At 36.3% G+C, this 20,846-nt stretch overlaps 1 protein-coding gene and 1 long non-coding RNA gene across 5 annotated transcripts in view; one reads left to right on the top strand and one right to left on the bottom strand.

Annotated features, from left to right (window-relative positions):
* The first annotated feature begins 4,408 nt into the window (after positions 1-4,408).
* The window catches only part of POSTN (periostin), a 33,711-nt gene continuing 17,273 nt past the window's right edge, over positions 4,409-20,846 (top strand). For 2 of the 4 annotated variants that reach the window (XM_005668350.4, XM_005668351.4), the window contains exons 1-11: positions 4,409-4,569; positions 5,914-6,012; positions 9,143-9,207; positions 11,132-11,289; positions 13,625-13,789; positions 14,675-14,821; positions 15,351-15,492; positions 16,876-17,088; positions 17,665-17,799; positions 18,919-19,067; positions 20,256-20,392. In XM_005668350.4, coding sequence (XP_005668407.1) covers positions 4,451-4,569; positions 5,914-6,012; positions 9,143-9,207; positions 11,132-11,289; positions 13,625-13,789; positions 14,675-14,821; positions 15,351-15,492; positions 16,876-17,088; positions 17,665-17,799; positions 18,919-19,067; positions 20,256-20,392 — 1,529 coding nt within the window. In that variant the 5' untranslated portion in view covers positions 4,409-4,450. 4 annotated transcript variants of the gene reach the window in all.
* On the bottom strand, positions 13,055-20,387 carry LOC146398538 (uncharacterized). Its single transcript, XR_014819304.1, has 2 exons — positions 16,837-20,387; positions 13,055-14,887 (listed from the first exon to the last, which is right to left on the bottom strand). It is a non-coding gene; the product is annotated as an uncharacterized LOC146398538 (long non-coding RNA).

Raw genomic sequence — 20,846 nt, 5'->3', positions numbered from 1 at the left:
TCCCTCACTGGAAGGAAAGATCCATCTCTGCCAGAACTTCAGTTTACAAGGCTGCAAACCCAGGTACAAAGAAAGGAAGGCTGAGCCCTTCACTGGCCAAGGTGCTTGCACACTGAGAAGGGTGCTTCAAAAAAGTGTGGCATAAACTTCAAAGCCTTATCATATTTTACAAGTTCTATTATCTGTAGTTTATAAATAGATCAATAATAAAGAAAAGTGATACTCAAGCAATGTCAACATCCCACAGACCGTATGTTAAAAAGTGGGTTCATAAATTATTTGCAGCAAATAAATCGCTGTTGATCATTCAAAACCATGGAAATTCTGTTTTTAAAAAATCTACTCTTGGCTTGAGTATTCAGGTTTGTTTGAATCCATAGGCCATGTCCAGTCCTAGAGAGTGTAGGAATGTTGGTTACATGCTGGTGATAGCAAGCATGATATTTTAATGACATCACAGTCTCCAGAGGCTACAGGGTTTGCTACAAAGATCAACTGGATAATTTGCAAACTGCCTGTAAATTAGCATACTGATAGCTAGAAACAAAAGCCTCTGTCTTTCAGACACATTGTTTTTCTTTGGTTACATAATAAACCTTTCTTTTTTATTAATGACTTACATTTCCGGGTCAGGCTTTGCAACACTGGAAGTCAGATTTAATTGCCAAGATTTCAATCTTCCTCCAAATTGCTAAGAAAATTACGTAGTCAACCTCAGGGCAGGATCTCATCATGAAGCAGAACAATAAGGGTGCTGTGAGAGAAGGGGAGAAAGAGAGAAAGATTAACCCTTGATGAAAGGAGAGAATTGTGTCCTTCTCAAGATTTTAGAATCTTTTCTCTACAGCCTGAACAATCTTTTCTTCCCATTCTCTGGAACTATTTCCTTCCCTCAGCCTACTCCAAGTTATTGGCTATAAACCCAGATTCAATAATTAGCCTCCCTAAAGCCAGGATCCTTCCTGGCTAATGTAGTTGCTTGCACTTTCTCCCACTATATATCCACCTTATAATATTACACTTCTGGGGTGGACTCAACATTTTAAGTTACAATACTTTATGTATCTTTATTTACCCTAAAATCTTCCTTTCCTTGGTATGTTCTCCAACCTCTAAATTTATGTGTAATTTATATTTACAATCTGGCTCTCATTTTCAAGATCCTCTCTGATGACATGATTCATCCTGAGTGTAAATATTTGTTGAGGGCTAGCATTTGCTGACTTCCATGGAACTTACAGGAGTTCCAAATATGACGTTGAGGATGGATACATTTAAGACCCTATTCCTTGAAACTATGAAAAGAAAGATTTAAGAACTCTTTTTACAGTATGAGCATATATCTTGTTTTTTACAAAAAGTAAACCTCTATTTCCTAACAGAAGGGAGCAGTCATCTTATGAAATACAAAGGTATTTCCTTCTTCGAAACTTTCCTCGTGCACTATTTGTCCATTGAAGGAATCAGGATGAATGGAAGTCACTGATTCCAGTGGATAAAATTGTGATCGCAACAAAAACTAAGTCTGGAGTTTCCTGAAACGAATCTGACTAATATCCATGAGGACACAGGTTCGACCCCTGGCCTTGATCAGTGGATTAAGGATCCGGCGTTGCAGGTTGCAGATGTGGCTTGGATCCGGTGTTGCTGTGGCTATGGCATAGGCCAAGGGCTACAGCTCCGAATAAACCGACCCCCTAGCCTGAGAACCTCCATATTCTGCAGGTACGGCTCTAAAAAGACAGAAAGACAGAAAGAAAGAGAAATTAAGTCAAAATTGTTCTTGAAAATAATAAATATATTTTCTTTTCCCAGGCTAGGGGTCAAATTGGAGCTAAGCTGCCAGCCTACCTTACAGCCACATTAATGCTTAATCCCCACTGGGCAAGGTCAGGGATCAAACCCACATACTTCCTCATGGATACTTGCCAGGTTCATTTCCACTGCACAACAATGGAAACTCCTCAATATATTTTCAATGTAAAGGTACCATTAAGAAAAAAAGTAGGTAACGTGACAGGAAAGTATTAATTCTGCCTTCACCACCATCCTTATAATCAAGTCTATTTGTATTATGCTGGATTATATTTAAAGAACACTTTTACTCTTGATACACATTATCCAAGTCTATATCTTTCCCTCTGGACCTCATTCCTTCCTCTCTAATCAAACCCCACTGGATTCGAGCAGATTTCAGCTTCACTAAAGCAAAGCTTATAAGCATTTGCAGCTGTCTAAAATGAAAAGGGCTGGATTGACAATAGAGAGAACTCCAGCAAAGACTGAATGACTATATAGCGGGGACGTTGGAGAGATTTCTGTATTTTGAGTTCAACTTATTCCCATGTAGTTCCAAAATTCTCTTGTTATATCTTAGAAGATAAGCAATCAATGTTATAATATTTCAGTCTAGATTGAAAACTTTCATATAACTATGTTATCAATAATGTTCTAATAGTTAATATACTGATATTAGGTAGAACTTATTTTCATAAAAGTCTTCGCATGCTACTCAATAGGCAATTATCGACCATCTACTATTTGAACAACACAAGAATAATAGAAACCTATTATATAAAGCAAACCAGTAACATACAAGTAAAGTTAGAGTAATTCCATTCAGAGAAAGATAAATGATAAATTCCCTTCTTTCCACAGAGTACCAGAGAAAGAATATAATTTTCCTTTTCTGCATCTTTTCTCCAGCTCTTTTTGAATTGCTCTTTTATTTTCTATACCTAACATCAAGATTTTCAAATTGAAAAGAACCTTCCAAATCATATTTCCAAATTTATTGTTTCATTGTATGCTTTCTTAATAAACTAGGAGTAAGCTGCAGAACTATTTTAGTGCCCCAAGACAAGATCTTACAGCAAGCTTAATATAATCTACTGATACAACCAGCCTCCCCTAAAAGCCCGTTCAATGGCACAACATGCAGATTTAGTCTAAAATTTCTCCATATTGCCAGTGGGGAAACAACCAGGTCCTGCTATAATGGGCCACTATAGCAGGAGAATTTGCAGTACGATGTCATTTGAATTAGGCTTTGACTTCAGGATAGTGTGTAACCTATTTAACCAGGGAGATGCACTGCAGTTGTCTCAGCTTATCGCTGACTTCTGACATTTGGATTTCTTTTACCCAAAGTGTTCTGAACATTTGACCTACGATGTGAAGTGCTGAGGGCTCATAGTTCCTAGGCTAGCAATTGCAATGTGTAACACTAGGAGACTTTAGCTAGTCTTGATACAGCAGAAGAAATTCTTTGTTGTAGGAAATGTCCAGAAAAGGCAAATCAATAGAGACAAAATATGGTAGTGGTTACCTAGGGCTGGGGTAGCGGTGGGAAGTTCTGGGAGTTGACAGCTATGGGGTTTCTTTGGGGGGACGTAAAAATGTTCTAAAACTGACTGTGGTGATGGGTACACAACTTTGTAAATATACTAAAGGCCATTGAATTAGACACTTTAAATGAGTGAATTGTATGATATGTGAATTACATCTCAATAAAGCTGTTAAAAAGAAGAATTCTAGCAGTTCTGCTTTTTATTAATACACATTGAATTATTCTATTCCAGTTAGATTGGTAACAGTTGTTTCCAACAGGGGATGCTTTTGTCCAGTGACTACCAAGAGATGTGCTGTCTAGAGATGGCCAACATCATGCCATGTAACAAAAAAATAAATCGCACACATTCTTCTTTGCTGCTTCATCTCAGAAGTTAGGGACACTTGCCAGAACTAGATTTATGTTAACTCCATGTACTCCTTGACATTTGAAAAACGAAGTGAAGTGGGAAGTATCCCTCCAGTTTTGTAGGGCTGCAAAGAAAAGGTGATCCCTCCTATATGTTTCATCAGCAAGTTAAAATTCTTATTTCATACTTTGTGCAAGTTCATATCTATTCAACATTTGTTTTTAATCACCCGCCATTTACTGCCTTCACACTTACATCTACCTTTGTTTTCTGGTGAAAAATAACAACCGTTGTTCAATTCGGAGGTAAATTGAAGATGACAAGATGTGATAAGAGCCAATCATGCTCTCACTGAGCACAGGAACATGGACTCCAAAAGGGACAGATTACAAAATGATCTTTCAAACTGAAACAAAATCATTTCCCATAAAACCCCCTCTAAGTTACAAAAGAATAAAACAGAAATATGGACATGAAATGAATCAGGGGTAAAGAGAAAGATAAATCATAAAAATAACTATCTTTTTGGTAATGAGAGGAAAAGGAGGCTCAGCGTGCTCAGCAAACAGAGCTGACAACAGCTGACTTTCGCTGGCAACAGGGAGCTGCTGAAGGCTTTTGGAGGGAGTTCAGATTCTCAGGTTGATACAGCGCTCCCTCCCAGCACTCTGACATGTATATAAACCCTGAGCTCTCCATAGCCCACTGCCAGTTCTCTTCGTGGACTAACTGCAACGGAGAGACTGAAGATGATTCCTTTCTTACCCGTATTTTCTCTCTTCTTGCTGGTTGTTGTTAACCCTGCAAACGCCAATGGTCATTATGACAAGATCTTGGCTCACAGCCGAATCAGGGGCCGGGATCAAGGGTAAGTCAGTTTGATGTTATAAACCCTTTTTCCCCCCTTAGCTTGCTGTATGTACAATTTTACATAAAGCTCCTTATTTATAGCTCAGGGTTTTTTTTTTCCTACTTATTACAATGTAACAAGAAAAGGAAAAAAGGAGTGATTTATTGTGTCTTAACCTTTGAGAATTATTGTCAAAATAACTTGTGCATAATTGCTTTTTATGAAACTATATAATTTTAATCTAATTAACAACATTTAACAGGGCATTTCTTTATGATTCAGTTTATTTGTGTTTTTTTTCTGCCCAAATGTTTGGAATGAGGTTTTCAGAATTAAAGAATCTTGTGAGAGGCTCTCATTATGTAAGCTTTGCAGGTATGTAAGTTTTGAAATATCTCACGTGATGTTAATTTTCATTTAAGTTATGAATGAAAATTAAATCACAGGTAATGTAACATGTTCTCTGAATGTCTTGAAGCATTTAAGAATGCTCTTAAATTTTGCATTCTATAAAATTTCCAAAAATTATATTTCTTAGAATAAATTTAACTATGTTAACTTAGCATTTTTAAAGTTATCAGACATAATTTAGTAACTTAACCAACCATTTATTACTATTTTTTTGAAATGGATTTTGGCCCCACTTCTTATGTTTCAAAGGGAATTTCCTAATGCTCCAAAGTTTCCTTGCCTTACAGGGTCAATAAGACTTCCATCTCTTTAGGGGAGAAAGACACTTAAAATTTTGGCCAAGGATGTTTTAATGTCATTACTTCCAGTCAAAGAAATAAAATTCCTTTTGTGCAACTGTATTATTTAAGTTAAGCTTAGCATTCATTTACTTCTGTGATTACTTACCTAAAAAAGTACAGAGTATAGTGACTTTGGACTTAGTAAAACTTTCCTGTTTTGCTGTCTGATCTGCCATTGTCCCAGAGTCTAAAAGCTACTCCCATACCCCAAATGGCACATTTGACTTCAGTGGGCCAGGGCAATACCTACTATTCAAAGTGGTAAGGCACCTGAAAACAAAAGTATGTTAAATTTATGTTAAGTATTATACTAGGTTAAGTTTTATGATACTGGCATTTTACTCTCAAACATGTGTAATTTCCACTCTCTCTCTCTCTGTCTCTGTCTCTCAGATTTAGTTTTTCCAATGATTCAGTAGAACTGGATCAAGAATGAGATTTGTACATGACTAAAATCACAACTTTTTAAAATCTTCAAATGTCAAATCCACATGTTAAGTTTTTTCTTTCTTTCTTTTTTTTTTTTTTTTTTTTCACTATCTGCCTTGCAGATAGGAAAAACTAGTTGTCATTTGGAAATTAACTCTCTTTCCCTTCCTCTATGTTTCAGCCCAAATGTCTGTGCCCTTCAACAGATCTTGGGCACAAAAAAGAAGTACTTCAGCACTTGTAAGAACTGGTATCAAGGTGCCATCTGTGGGAAAAAAACGTAAGTCTCATCTCTTCCTTAGTGTGCCAGTTCCAAAACCAACACCATGACACTCATGCCTTTCCATGGACATACACATCATCCTTCTTGAAAATGCGCTCCAAAATTGTGAGCTTAAGAAAAATGGATCGTGTGTGAATAAAGACAAAAATTTCCCCTGCATTTCTCCCTACACCAGTGCAACTCTCATTATTCCTTAGAGTCTATGGCAAGGCCCATGTGATATGGTGCAGAATCACTGTTAAGAGTCTAACTATGTCATTTCTGCTCCTGATTTGGCCTCCTTTATCTTAGGCAAGTCAATTAACTTCTGTGCCTCAGTATCCTTATTTTATTTAAAAAAAAAAAAAAAAAAAAAGGCCAGAAGAACAAATTTATCTGAAATATCAGGGTTTTAAGGTAAAAATTAATGCTTGCCTATAGTCATTTAGAAATTACCTAAAGTACTCCACTTCGCCCCAGAGTTTTGACCCCAAAAAACCTCAAAGTGTGAAAGGGACTTAAGTTTTATCTCTTCATTTAATCCAGTCATTCCAACCCCAACTGCCAGATCCTCTGGGGTCCCCAAAGGTGACAGTGGAAGCTCACCACTATATTTACTATTTCAATAGCCGAAAAGATGACTGCTGTTCAACTTAGCTATCTATTTCACTGATTAACTTAAAACTGGAAAACATTTTGTATTACTTGATAGCTTATTGGTTTAGTCAATTAGTAAGTATTTGTAGAAGAAATACAGTCCTAGACCTATGCAAGTCAGGAACTACTCATGCGGTACAACTTCTTCATTTTAAGATGAAGGAGCTGAGTTCCGGGCACAATAAGTTTCTAGATCAAAAACGTTAGAGAGGTCATCCTCAGTCGAGAAAACAGTGGAAATGGTTCCTGCCTGCTTCCTGTTAACTTGGACCCCACCCTCAGTGAAGGGCTCCTTGAGAACCAGAATCATAAGCACATCATCATTAAACTTCAGTTGCCTTCAACAGGTGTAAGACTTGGAGGATGTTAAAAACATATTCCTAACTTAACAATACTGGTTGCAAATACTAAGTATGGAATCACTTAACCTTTTGGCGTCCTTATTTCTTTACCTGTGAAATGCAGATTTAATACTTAGAGAGTTTCTGAAGCTAAAATAAATGAATAAATGTGAAATTACTAAGTAACTCTAACTCATGAGTCTTAAAACTGCTTTAAGCAAATTGGATATATGCTGCTGGGAAAAGGAGTTGTGAGCAGAGACCTATTTAAAAGGATAGTATTATCTTTATTTCCATTAAAAATCATGTATTCAAGGAAGATAACCTTAGCTGGACTGTGCCTCCCCACAGTAACCACAGGACCTTGTTGCCCATTCCCACACGCTGCCTTAATAGAGTTTCAACTGATATTACTTTTTGACCTATTAGTTTGCAGACATCTGCTAGACTTGTGAGTCAGCCACACAATTACAATGTAAGTCAATGGTTACAATGATCCTGGCCATGATTTAGGCCTCAGTAGGGGACTCTGAAGCTCTGGATCCTTCTTCTTTTGTTCCTCATATTCTAGGTTGCCAGAGGTCTACTTGGAATGCACATTAACTATGTAATAAGAAAGGACTTGCTCTCTGAAATATTTAGGGTAAATCTTTACTACACCTTTCCTGGAAGTTAATGATATCTGATATAATCTTACCTTAATCATCAAAATGTATTAGAGATGCTAAGGCTTGTACAAAGCATATGCCAAGATTCTTTGTTGCTTTCCATCCAAAAAAAAAAAAAAAAAAAAAATTCTCTGCTTTGAAACCTGGCTTTTAACCGGAAACATAGCAGTGTCTCCTTTGTTTAATTGTATTAACTTATTTCCCTTAACTTCATTTTCACAAATATATTTACAAATGTGCTCTGGAATAAATGAAAACGCTGGTTTCTAGTTTCAATAACTAAAGAAGTCACTAATATTAACAGGAAGAATGTCTGACCTGCCATCACTTTCTACTGCTAAAATGTCAGTTATCTTTAGTACTTAATGTAGCAGTGGGCACAAACATTTACCTTCTGGTCGAAGAGTGGCTTTGGGGATATGGAGGAAGTAACTGAGTCTAACGAAAAACCTAAAGTTTCGTACGTTTAAGAGATTCTCAAAAATACATATCGGCTCAGTAATATAATATTTTATAGACTTCCTTTTAAAAACATCAGTGACATTTTCAGTTGGTATTTCCATGAGATTTTAGGTGCTATTCAGAAAATAAAGATAAATTTCCCACTTTCAGGTATCAACACAGATAACCATATTTCTCAACTATCAGGTGAAATTACAATTGCCTGTTTTGGAATTCTATCCAAAATATAATTCCATATATAATATATGCGAAAGCTAAAGTATAAGCAATTCTTAATCAACTCCTTGGCAACCAAATATTTACTTTTTTTTTTTTTTTTTTTTTTTAAGGCTGCATCTGTAGCCAATGGAAGTTCCCAGGCTGGGGATCAAATTGGAGCTGCAGCTGCAGCCTACACCACAGCCACAGTAACACCAGATCTGAGCCACATCTGTGACCTATGCTGCAGCTTATGGCAACAGTGGAGCCAGGCCGGGGATCGAACCCACATCTTCACAGAGACATGGGGTCCTTAACCTGCTGAGAGCTACAATGGAAACACCCACATTTATTTTTAAGACTATCTATGTAAATAAAATTATTTTAGAGATCATATTTGCATAAGGTCCCCTATAGTGTACATATGTTTCCAATACCAAAGCATTGTTTTATTTGAGATTCACAACTACCCCATGAGTAGGTATTTTAGCTACTACGTTCAAGTTAAGTATTTGGGGAAACTGGAACTCAAATTTATTGAAAGACTTGCTCAAGATCACACATCTACCAAGTAGTGGAACTGGGAAACAAACTCCATGCTTTTGGCTCAAGATTCTGGAACTTTTCCACATGCTGTGAGGCTAGAGAGAAATCAAGCTAATATAAAATACTTTGGTGCCAAAAGAAGCAAATGAACAAAACCACTTGATTTCTAAACTCTTAATAAATGATGACAATAAGTGACATGCTTTGCTAAATTTATGTTATAATGTATCCTATGTAGTCTCCCCATTTTAATAGCAATTTTCTTCCAATGTACAGGACTGTGTTATATGAATGTTGCCCTGGTTATATGAGAATGGAAGGAATGAAAGGCTGTCCAGCAGGTAAAGTTTCAATTACCGAATTAAATGAAGAATGTGTCTTGTTTGAGGAAAAAGGGCTGAAGTAGCTTGGAGAGAGTTCAGTTTTTTTTGTGTGTGTATTTAGTACCATGATAAATCCAAGACAGAGTCCCCATATCTTGAATTTAATCATGAATTTATCACAGTGATAAAATATTAAAAAATATATCTTATACACTGGATGCTGGACAATACAAAGAAGCTTAATCTAAATTTAAATTAGTCCAACTTTCCTTCAAGAACGAAGATCTCCACTGCAAAATCCTTTTCTTTGTATTTGTCCAGAAACATAGGCTGACCTCTTGGCAAGGCATCATCTTCTCTGATTTTATACGTTCCTCCTATTGAGTTTGTTTCCTATAACTTGCCAACTAGGGAAAAAACAGTTCATCTATTTCCTCTTTGAAATGACAGCCATTCAGATATGTAACAGAAATTATCACACCCTTCCCCCAGCTACAGTCATTTCTCCAACAGAATCTTCTCTTCTCTGGGCTCCCCACCTCCAGTTCAAATGTGATAGAGGCTTTGGAGCCCTTACCATCATTCAGGAAAAGCCTCTGGTCCAGTCATTTGTTTTATGATTGTGATCCAAAGCTGATGTCCACAAGCCAAGTGTGGCGAAGCAGCTGAAAGAATATTAAAACAAATACTTCAGTTTGGGGAGCTCCTAAACTTTGGTTAATGTCATCGGCAACCATGCCATATCATTAACTCACGTTGAATTTTCAATTCATTTAAATTGATCATAGGCCTTTTATACATGAGGACTGTCAAGTCAAGTCTTCCTCTGGGATTTCGTTCTTTTTTTTTCTGATTTAGGCATAGGATTTACATGGAACCTTGTGACATTTAACCTGCTAATTGTGACTCATTTCCCTCATCCTGTTGGAGTGTTTAATAAAATCCTGATTTTGTAATGCAGTTTACTAATTGTGTGCCTAGTACTGCAATATTCACAAAAATAATAGCCATTTTTCTTGTGATATTATCCAAATCATACTAAATTTCAAATAAGATAGGGTCATAAAAAATAAGTTGGCTGTGCCAAGCTGCAGATTGGCATTCATGTATTGATCTTATGAAGTTCAGGAGATATATCCTGGAAGTGTTATGTATTTTGATCTATTTATTTCCTTAAATTATGATTTAAAAAAAAGCTCTACATATTTCTTTTAGGGACCCAGAACTCTATATTTATACACCTATATTTAACCGTTTTACATTATTTAGGAGCTTTGAGCCAACATGAAAAAAAATTACCTTTGCCTTGCTCTCTCTCTCTCTCTCTTTTTTTTTTGTCTTTTGTCTTTTTTAGGGCCACACCCATGGCTATGCTGATTGCCAGGCTAGGGGTAGAATCAGAGCTGTAGCTGCCAGCCTACATCACAGCCACAGCAATGCGGAATCTGAGCTGTGTCTGTGACCTACACCACTGCTCATGGCAATGCCGCATCCTTAACCCTCTGAGCAAGGCCAGGGATCGAATCCACTTCCCTATGGTTGGTAGACGGTTCGTTAACCACTGCACCACAATGGAAACTCCCCTTTGTCATTCTCGATGAGAAGGAAGAAACTTTTTTTTCCAGCAAAATAATTTAAGAGACTTGCTGATAATGATAATTGAACCCTTTTGACATAGCAGATTTGATACTTAGACTAAAATGAAACTAGGACAATAATTTAAAATTCATTTTCAACCAATACAAAGGATGTGGGAAATGATATATTTCAACTCAATTATTTGACATTTGAATGGCAACTTCCATATAAAATTGATGATTTATAGAATTTTATTGCTAAAATTATCAGTTAAGTGTGTCAGACAACTTGATGTAAAGGTTAAATCATTGTAAATTATATTCATGAAATGTTATTGTAAGTACGTATTCATTTCTTATTTCAGTTTTGCCTATTGACCATGTTTATGGTACTCTGGGCATCGTGGGAGCCACCACAACACAGCGCTATTCTGATGTCTCAAAACTGAGGGAGGAGATAGAAGGAAAGGGATCATTCACTTACTTCGCACCCAGTAATGAAGCTTGGGACAACCTGGATTCTGTAATTTATTGTTTTTATGAATGTAGTTTTTTGCTACTTTTATTTTAATTAATTTATTAACTTAGAAATTAACATAAATTGTATATCTTTCTGTTGTGCATAAAAGGATGAATTATTGAAGGTAAGGAGTAAATGATTTTAATACATCCAGTGATGGAATAACACCCCAGCAAGCTCATGGACTAGTTAAAAAAAAGGCAAACCAATAGTGGACTGAACAAGGACGTGTTGTTGTTCTCTTTTATGCCTTTCCTCTTTCCCTTTTGGTTATGAGAAAATGTATATCATTTTAGATGACATAGAAATGAAAGGCAAGAGCTTTAAATTGCCTTTTACAATATGCTGTATCATGTACAATTATTACTTTAATTACATGTAAACGTATATGCCTGTTCAAAGACTGGCAGATTTGTAAACGTGTGGATATTTAAATGAAGGGTTGTAAGCAATACATTTGTTTTTTCAGGCATTTTTTGTGCCTCGTCTGATTTACAACCCACTAAATCATGACTCAATATCCAAATCTGTAAAACTGGTGTAGAATATATTCCCACTTTCTACCTGATGTGAGGATGAAATGATAATTACTACTAGAGTCAGATAACATTGAGTACAACTTGAGCAGATTCCTCTAAATTTTATTTTGCTACGTTAACTGTGTAGTTAATTGATTGCATTATAGAACCTCCTCTCTTCTGGTTGTCTTTACCCACCTCTCTAACCACCTCTCTGGTTCCTTTTGCTGACTCCTCTGCTTCCTTGCCTTAAGAGAATGGTTCTTAGGAAAATGTCCTTTAGGAACTATACTCAGCAGTTTACTTGTACAACCCATGACCTCTGCTTTCACTTTAATGCACAGAACCATTGAACCCCAGGAGAATACTTCTAACATCCATCTTCTTATTTCTCCTTGGACACACCATCTTTATTTTTAAACAAAACATTATCTAAAACATATGCTACTTTCTTTCTCCCCATAAACAACTGCTTTCCTGCTGTCTCTTTTCCATAATTGGCCATACCAATCTCAGAGTTCAAACTTGAAAATTATGAGTCAAGCTTACTTCCCCTCTCTCCAAATCTTAGAAACAACTGTTATCCAACCACATCTCATTTTTCACCCCCATAATACTCTCCTTTCTGCTATGCGTTACCACCAGATTAACTTTCCTAAAGCCCAGGCTGATCGTTACATTCCAATTCTGCAAAAGCTTCAGTGGCTCCACTGCCAATTTAACTTACACTTTACTAGGGCACTAAAGTCTTTGATTTTATTGTCCCCTATAATTTTATATAAAAATTTCTATATAAAATTTCTTTCTTAATATTATCTGATAAATGTAGAAGTAGACAATTACCACTCTGGACAACTTCTGCTTGCTCAACATCCAGCCAGTGCCTGCAACTGGACTTAGAATGATCACATCATTCCTACCCTTTTGACCCTTCAAGACCTGTCTCCAAAGCTTGAATTGCTGGCTATCTTCATTTGACCCCCAATCTATTTTTTTCTCTTCCTGTTCTTTATCTTACTATGTTCATTTTTACCTGTTGTTACAGGGTAAGTTGAGACTTCCCCTTACTTATCATTGTATTTCTCATAAACACCAAGTACAGTATGAAATAATATGGTAGTGTATAAATAAAAAGGTATAGGATAGTTGAATTCTTGAATTTTTTATAGAATAAACATTAAATGCTTATTAAAAATCCAATGTTATATACAAATATAATACCATTTTTGTTTTGTTTTCCACTTACAATATTTTATTTTATTTTTGTCTTTTGTCTTATAGGGCCACACCTGCGGCATATGGAGGTTCCCAGGCTTGGGATCTAACTGGAGCTGTTGCTGCTGGCCTACACCACAGCCACAGCAATGCCAGATCTAAGCCACATCTGTGACCTACACCACAGCTCATGGCAACACTGGATCCTTAACCCACTGAGCAAGGCCAGGGAGCGAACCTGCAACCTCATGGTTCCTAGTCGGATTCATTTCCACTGTGTCACAACGGAGACTCCCATTTATAAGATTTTAAATATTGATAGATCTATATTCCCTAAGCCTTTACATCAAGATCATCTCTTCATAAGTATATTCACTAAAAACTTTATTTTGTCTCTGAAAACGTCCAAGTGTTCTGTAAGATCCAGAACACTTTGCTTACAAAATTTCTTAATCAGTTAAAACACTATAATTTTAAGTGATTTATGTCAATTTGGTTTGACTGTCTGGATAATTCAGTGAGAAAATAATGAGAGTAGAAATTAGGTGATTATGAGAATTTTCAACTACAATAAAATAAACTTCCGTTATTTTAATTTTTCCTAGGATATCCGTAGAGGTTTGGAGAGCAATGTAAATGTTGAATTGCTGAATGCTTTACATAGCCACATGGTTAATAAGAGAATGCTGACCAAGGACCTGAAAAATGGCATGATTATTCCTTCAATGTATAACAATCTGGGGCTCTTTATTAACCATTATCCTAATGGGGTAAGTTTCACTAATAAAAAGTACATTGCCTTTAATTTTTTTCTGTACCTTTTTTATAAGGTCCACAGAAATAATAAAATGTTAGTGAATATGAGTGCCAAACCATGACTTTTCCCTACTTCTAGAGCATGTAAATTTCTAACTCAAGTGACTGATTTCTGCTAAAGAGTTAGTGAGAAGAAGTTAAGCTGGCAGTTCATTGACAGGAGACTTAGCTGTTCTATAAAAGGAAATTTTAGTATTTGATATATTTGAAAAACTAATAAGAGAGAAAATAATAAATAAGAATTTATCAGATAATTTATTAAAGCATAATCAGAGAATGTGTATTCCTTTATTCGCCCTCTGGCTACTATACTGATTTAGGTTCTTGTGTGTTTAGATAATGTCTTCGTGGGAAACTTCTAACAAGGTCATAGAGCTCTTTGATCAGAATTCTAGGGACAAAAAGGGTCAGCTATGATGCAATATTTAGGAAATCACTGAAACACAACTGATCATATTTATGCAATAATTATTTCTGTCTCAGAACTTTTTTTAGGATTAATTAGACCATGTAATTCATTGATCTATGTTAGAAATAGTGTAAGACTATCTCCATAAAGGAAAGAGAAGAATAAAGTTTCAAAGATGTTTTTGCCTTATGTTACTAGATATGTTAAGGGTAACTGGATTTGGGATCTCAGCTGGTTCAGTTTTCGCTTAGATTTTTTTTTTAGATATAGGAATATGTGAGTCTTCATCTTCAGCCTTGACATTCAGAATGTCAGTTCCTTTATGTTACATTTACCAATAAACAGGAAAAACAGGAAATGGGCTTGCAAGTCTCCATGGTCAACGGATAGCTGTGATTTCTGCAATTTGATTTTTCTCAAATAATTACAGGTTGTCACTGTTAACTGTGCTCGAATCATCCACGGGAACCAGATTGCAACAAATGGTGTTGTACACGTCATTGACCGTGTCCTCACACAAATTGGTACCTCAATCCAGGACTTCATTGAAGCAGAAGATGACCTCTCCTCTTTTAGGGTAAGTACAAGAATAACAGCAGATTGTCTTAGACCATTGAAATTCCTCCTCTTTCCTTGTCAGGCTCTAATGAAAAAAATAATAATAATAAAAGACTATTAAATCTAGCAGAAATGTAACCAAGATATTTCGTGAAATGAAAAGGTTTTCATTTTACACAGAATAAATCATCTCCTCATATGAAATAATAATATTTATGTGGGCATGACAGGTAAAAAATGATCAGTTACATGACTGTAGTATATTAGTGTATTTAGAATGTTTTCATCAGTTATACATTTATTGCCTTATTTCTTCAGTCACACGAGCATTGGCAGATTTCCCCATCTAGCAGACAGCTTGAGGAAAGATTGAAAAGATATGGTTGCCTGTGCCAAAAAAAACACTGTAAAGATCTAACAAGAGTTAGATCTAATTTCTATAGTTCTGTATAGAATCAACTCTGTCATGTCAGCCTAGACTGAAGGTGCTGTAGTTTTCTTCTGGACTGGCAATGTGCAAGCCTCTGAAAAGCACATTTGTGTTTCAGGCAGCTGCCATCACATCTGATATACTGGAGTCCCTTGGAAGAGATGGTCACTTCACACTCTTTGCTCCCACCAATGAAGCTTTTGAGAAACTTCCACGAGGAGTTCTAGAAAGGATCATGGGAGACAAAGTGGCTTCTGAAGGTACTTGAGTGTCTTCCTCTAGGAGAAACCGCCCAAAATTTCAAGAAAAGGAAGTGAAAATGAGATCAAGTCCTGCCAGTATCATCAGCTTTGATAAGAAAAGACAGAGAAAAACTTTTGTGCTGAGGTGGACTCAAAATCTTTAAAGACAAAATCCTTGAAAGAGTAGGCAAAGTAATTAAATAGTTAATTTAATAATTAAAATAATCAGGATATCTTAAAGATCACATTATTTTGCACTGCCTTTATGTAAATCAGTAGCAGATATTAAAAATAACTAGAAAGTGTTGAAAAGAAATATTGGATGATTCAAATTTAATATTATATATATATCATTCAATGCTTTTCATTCTAAATTTATGCTAAAGCTGATTTGAGAAAATTGTGTGGTTCTCTTTGGTCACTACTGATCCAAAGAATTTGGCTTCTTTCCAGTGTCCCTTTTTATTTTCAACTAGATTTTATGTTAGGACTGGCACATTTCATTTAGCCTACCCCAAATGTGCTTAACCAATTTAAGATGGGAAATTTTGATACAGATATAGACATAACACAGAATCGGCACAGATTCCTTGAAGAAATCTTTATTTGGCTATTTTCTAGATGTTGTCTTCAGGGTTGCCACAAAACTTCAATTTGTAAAAAACACAGTATCTGCAAAGCGCAATAAAGTCATGCTCAAAGAAATGAGGGATGCCTCTACAGCTATTCTGCTACGAATGGCTAAGGCAAGATACTGCTTCGGTGTTTGGAACGGGTATCACTTACAAATAACTTTATAGGCCTTCTGAAAGGAGGAATTATTATTTTTTTTTTTTTTCTTTTTAGGGCTGTACCTGTAGCATATGAAGTTCCCAGGCTAGGGGTCAAATAGGAGCTACAGCTGCTGGCCTACCTCACAGCCACAGCAACACAGGCTCTGAGCCGCATCTTTGGCCTACACCGCCGCTCACAGCAAAGCCAGATCCTTAACCCACTGAGCGAGGCCAGGGATCGAACCTGCATTTTCATATTAGTCGGGCTCGTAACCCACTGAGCCACAGCACGAACTCCAAGGAGCACTTATTCTTGTGTTCACATCAAAAATTACTTTCTTTGCTAATAGGTACTTGATCTAACACATTTTATAGAGCTACACCAATCATTTCATGCAGCCAATCTTCCCTTTTGACTTCCTACTGAGCTAATAAACTAATTTTATTGTAGAGTTGGAAAAAAAATTTCTAGAACATAAACAGAATCTTAAAACCTTAGGTCAATACTTAAGTCTTATATATGTGTTATATTTCTTAGAATACTTAGTTCCACAGTGAAATGCATCTTTTAGGGTCAAATGCTATTTACCTTGATCTGAAAGCTTGCTCTTTTTACTTTGTCCTCCAGCTCTCATGAAGTACCACATTTTAAACACCCTCCAGTGTTCTGAGGCTATCACGAGTGGTGCAGTCTTTGAGACCCTGGAAGGAAACACAATTGAGATAGGATGTGATGGTGACAGTATAACAGTAAATGGCATCAAAATGGTGAACAAAAAAGATATTGTGACAAATAATGGCGTTATCCATTTGATCGATCAGGTCCTGATTCCTGATTCTGGTGAGCAACAGTTTCGTTTCTTCTGCCTGCTATCATTTACCAATTAGGATGCCTCAAGAGTAAGCCCATGGAACAGAAATGTGCAGTTTAAGAAAAGGTGTGGGAAGCACAAACACAAAATAAACAGTGAGATGGGTACTAAGTAGGCAGCTTGTGTAGTCATGGGCCTTGAACTTTGGCTTTCCAGAGTTTCTAACACCTAATATTTATAAAGATTACCTTCGTGCCAGAGTTTTTCCTTGAAAACAGAAGGAAAGATACAATCAAATGGTTACGTGTGGACCAGTGAAAGAGCTGTGGCACCCGCAGGAGCAGAGAGACATGAGGCGAGCTATAGAGAATTAAAGAACACTGAAAAGCAAGAAGTCAGAATGACATTTTCCTTCAGAAATTCTTTGCTTATCAACCCTGGGAAAGGGAAGCTGGAACTCTCTTACTGGGGACAGGCAGGATGTCTTAGCACATTGCCAGTGCAGTAAAGAGCTTGTGGAAAACAGCCAAAGACCGATTTACTAATTTCATGATGATGGTAATAACAATGACGACATTGTTTGAATGGTGGTGGTTTATTTACAGCCAAACAAGTTATTGAGCTGGCTGGAAATCAGCAAACCACTTTCACAGACCTTGTGGCCCAATTAGGCTTGGCTTCTGCTCTGAGGCCAGATGGAGAATACACTTTGTTGGCGCCTGTGAATAACGCATTTTCTGGTATGTACTGGTCACTGTCATTCCTGTCTTTCCTCCCCTACACACCATTTTTCTCAACCATGAATGTTTGTATTAAGGAATAATATTCATTTTGTGAGGTGTTGATTAGTTTCTTCACTGGCTACACAGATAGATGCTCTTCATTTCAAAACATTTCACTATAATAGATAACAGGAAGGGGAAGTTTGTGATAAGGGGTCTTCAGTTATTCTGTGGATCTGATCATATTCTCAGCACACATAATGAGTCTATTAATAGAAAAAGAAATCTAATTTGTTTATTTAATACCAACATAATATTTAGGAATATATAGGTGGATTTTGAAACTCAGAATTTGAAAGGAAGGTATCAAATTTTAAATAAATAAAAAGAAGAGAATATTATGCATTTACATATTATGATGTCAACTATTTTCGCAAGTACTGACCCAGAACCTGCCATTCAAAGACTGTGTTTAGATTAATGCAACCTGCCACATTTTTTTTTCCAGAAAAAAAAAAATGACTTAACAAAGACATCTTTAAATTGTCAGGCAGAAATTAGCATCAAAAAAAAATATTATCACCTTTTAAATTTTTTCCAAATACTAAGTTGTTACATGAGAAATGACGGAAATCATTAATAAGAAAATTCAAATTCCGAGAAAAGCTGTTTTTCCTCTCTGTAATAGCAATGTTCATATATGTTGACAGCAACCCACCTTTAAGAGGTTATATTCTTTAACTCTCTCTCCATCAATCAAAACACATTCACAAATGATTCATCAGTAGTTTCTCATGTGACTAAGGGATATCAAATTCTCAGAGAAAATCTTGGCCGATCTTGAGTTTAACTTTTGCAGTGATCACATAAAACCATGTGGCCCTCACAGAGGTGAAAACCATTGTTTGAACTTCTTGGAATCATGTTGTAGACATTTGATGAAATAGCTCATAGAGTTTTAACTGGCGCTCATAATTCCTAGCCTTCAGCTTTTAAACAACTCATGCAGTACGTAAGTGTAGGATCCAATAGATCAACCGTTTTGGGAGTTATCCATTTTCATGATTTTCTTTTATAGGAGAAATTTTAATGCTTTTTAAATAAAATAACCCTCCTTTGTAATGAATCTACTTATAGATGACACTCTAAGCATGGACCAGCGGCTTCTTAAATTAATTCTGCAGAATCACATATTGAAAGTAAAAGTTGGCCTTAACGAGCTTTACAATGGACAAAAACTCGAGACCATTGGAGGCAAACAGCTCAGGGTCTTCGTGTATCGTACTGTAAGTAAATCAGAACAAGATAAAATACCCACACTGGTCTAAATGTCAAAGACATGGCCTTCTCAAAGAAGGTTCTTACAACAAATGCTTCTCATAATTTTGATGTGGTTTTAATAGTTAAATATTCATAGGAAAAGATGATGAGGAAAGTATACAAAAAGTGTTATATATTAATACTTCCAATATTTTCACTTGTTTCCTTATAAATTACCTTTTCTAAAGCTTGATTTCAATTCCATAAATCACTAAACTTCTTGAAAACAAGCTTTTGTGCTATAGAGTTCCGTACTTTACTGTTTACAAGGTAATGTTCATGTGGAGTCAAACATTTAGGATGAGCTTTTACTGTAAGATCACCATTTAGCAACAGAATCACTTCCGGCAGACTTTCAAGATTAACTCTTAGAAGCTCATCAAGATTTCTAGAAAATGGTTCCAATGTACTTTATCTGAAGTAAAATTTCTAGAAAAGATTTCTTATCAAAATCACAGTGCTACTAATGGTGCTGTTCAGTTTCTGTCCAGACAACACTGCAGCTACAGCTAAAAAGAATGCAGAGACGTCAAGCATTAGCTAAAACTGAATATGACCCAGCGCTGCTCACCGCAGTTCCATAAAGCCAAGACGCACATTTTAAATGATGCAGAAAACAGGTTTCATTCTACATGATACATACATGAATATTATATTTGTTCAAAAATGCTATAACTTAGTAATTTGACTTATATTTGATAGGTCTTACAGTCAAGACAATATAGTAAATATTTGTGAAAAATCAGAAGAGGCAGAGAAGCCCTGAAACTTTATGGTTAAAGAAGGTGCTTAAAAGGCTAAGGGGCTAAAGTTTACTAAAGTTTACCCTCTGGTCTGTAACAATGATCAGAACCTGGAGAGGAATGACAGAAAATGTAGAAGTGTAATTATATGGAATGTATGGTATTTACTAACAAAACTGGCTTTCCCACACACAGGGTAGCTTGCCTAGTAGTGAAAAAGCTAGTCAAATAAGCAGAGTGAGGTCAGATTGTACACGACCTTAAACACAGAGGAGAGAAACTATTTTCTCTGGCATTAGAAGTCAGGAGACCTCTTAGAAGAGCCTATCCAGATATTCTACTACACAGCTTCTTCCACATGGGGAATTTCAGGTAGGAAATTGTCAGCTGTATCTTTCTTCTCTTTGCTAGGCTGTCTGCATTGAAAATTCATGCATGGTTAGAGGAAGCAAGCAAGGAAGAAATGGTGCCATTCACATATTCAGAGAGATCATCAAACCAGCAGAGAAATCCCTCCATGAAAAATTAAAACAAGATAAGCGCTTCAGGTAAGCTTACTAGTTTCACCTTCACAAAAGAAAGAGAGCTTTAGGCATACTTCTGCTTCACAGTAAGTATTCCAGAATGCATTTAGTAGTTAATATTGTGGGGAACAGAAATTCTTTTTTATTTTTTGGGTTTTTAGGGCCACGCCTATGGCATATGGAAGTTCTCAGGCCAGGGGTCAAATTGGAGTTGCAGCTGCCGGCCTATACCACAGCTCATGGCAATGCCAGATACTTAACCCACTGACCAAGGCCAGGGATTGAACCTGCATCCTCACGGTTACTAGTCAGGTTCATTACCACTGAGCCACAATGGGAACTCTGAGAATATAATTTAGAATGAGATATATGCAAATGCTTTCAAAATGAAAATCTATCCTTAACACTATTTTTCTTCCTGGTGCAATGCACAAACAGATGATTTTGTGAGTAAAAATAAATAAATAAATAAACCATC

This window comes from Sus scrofa, chromosome 11 (genome assembly GCF_054392235.1).
Source record: "Sus scrofa isolate SSC_HxYL_T2T_F1_AM1 chromosome 11, Sscrofa_HxYL_maternal_Yorkshire_Landrace_v2.0, whole genome shotgun sequence".
NCBI classification, from domain to species: Eukaryota; Metazoa; Chordata; class Mammalia; order Artiodactyla; family Suidae; genus Sus; species Sus scrofa.
The sequence above is the reverse complement of the archived record's forward strand: the minus strand, read 5'-3'. Positions and strand labels throughout refer to the sequence as shown.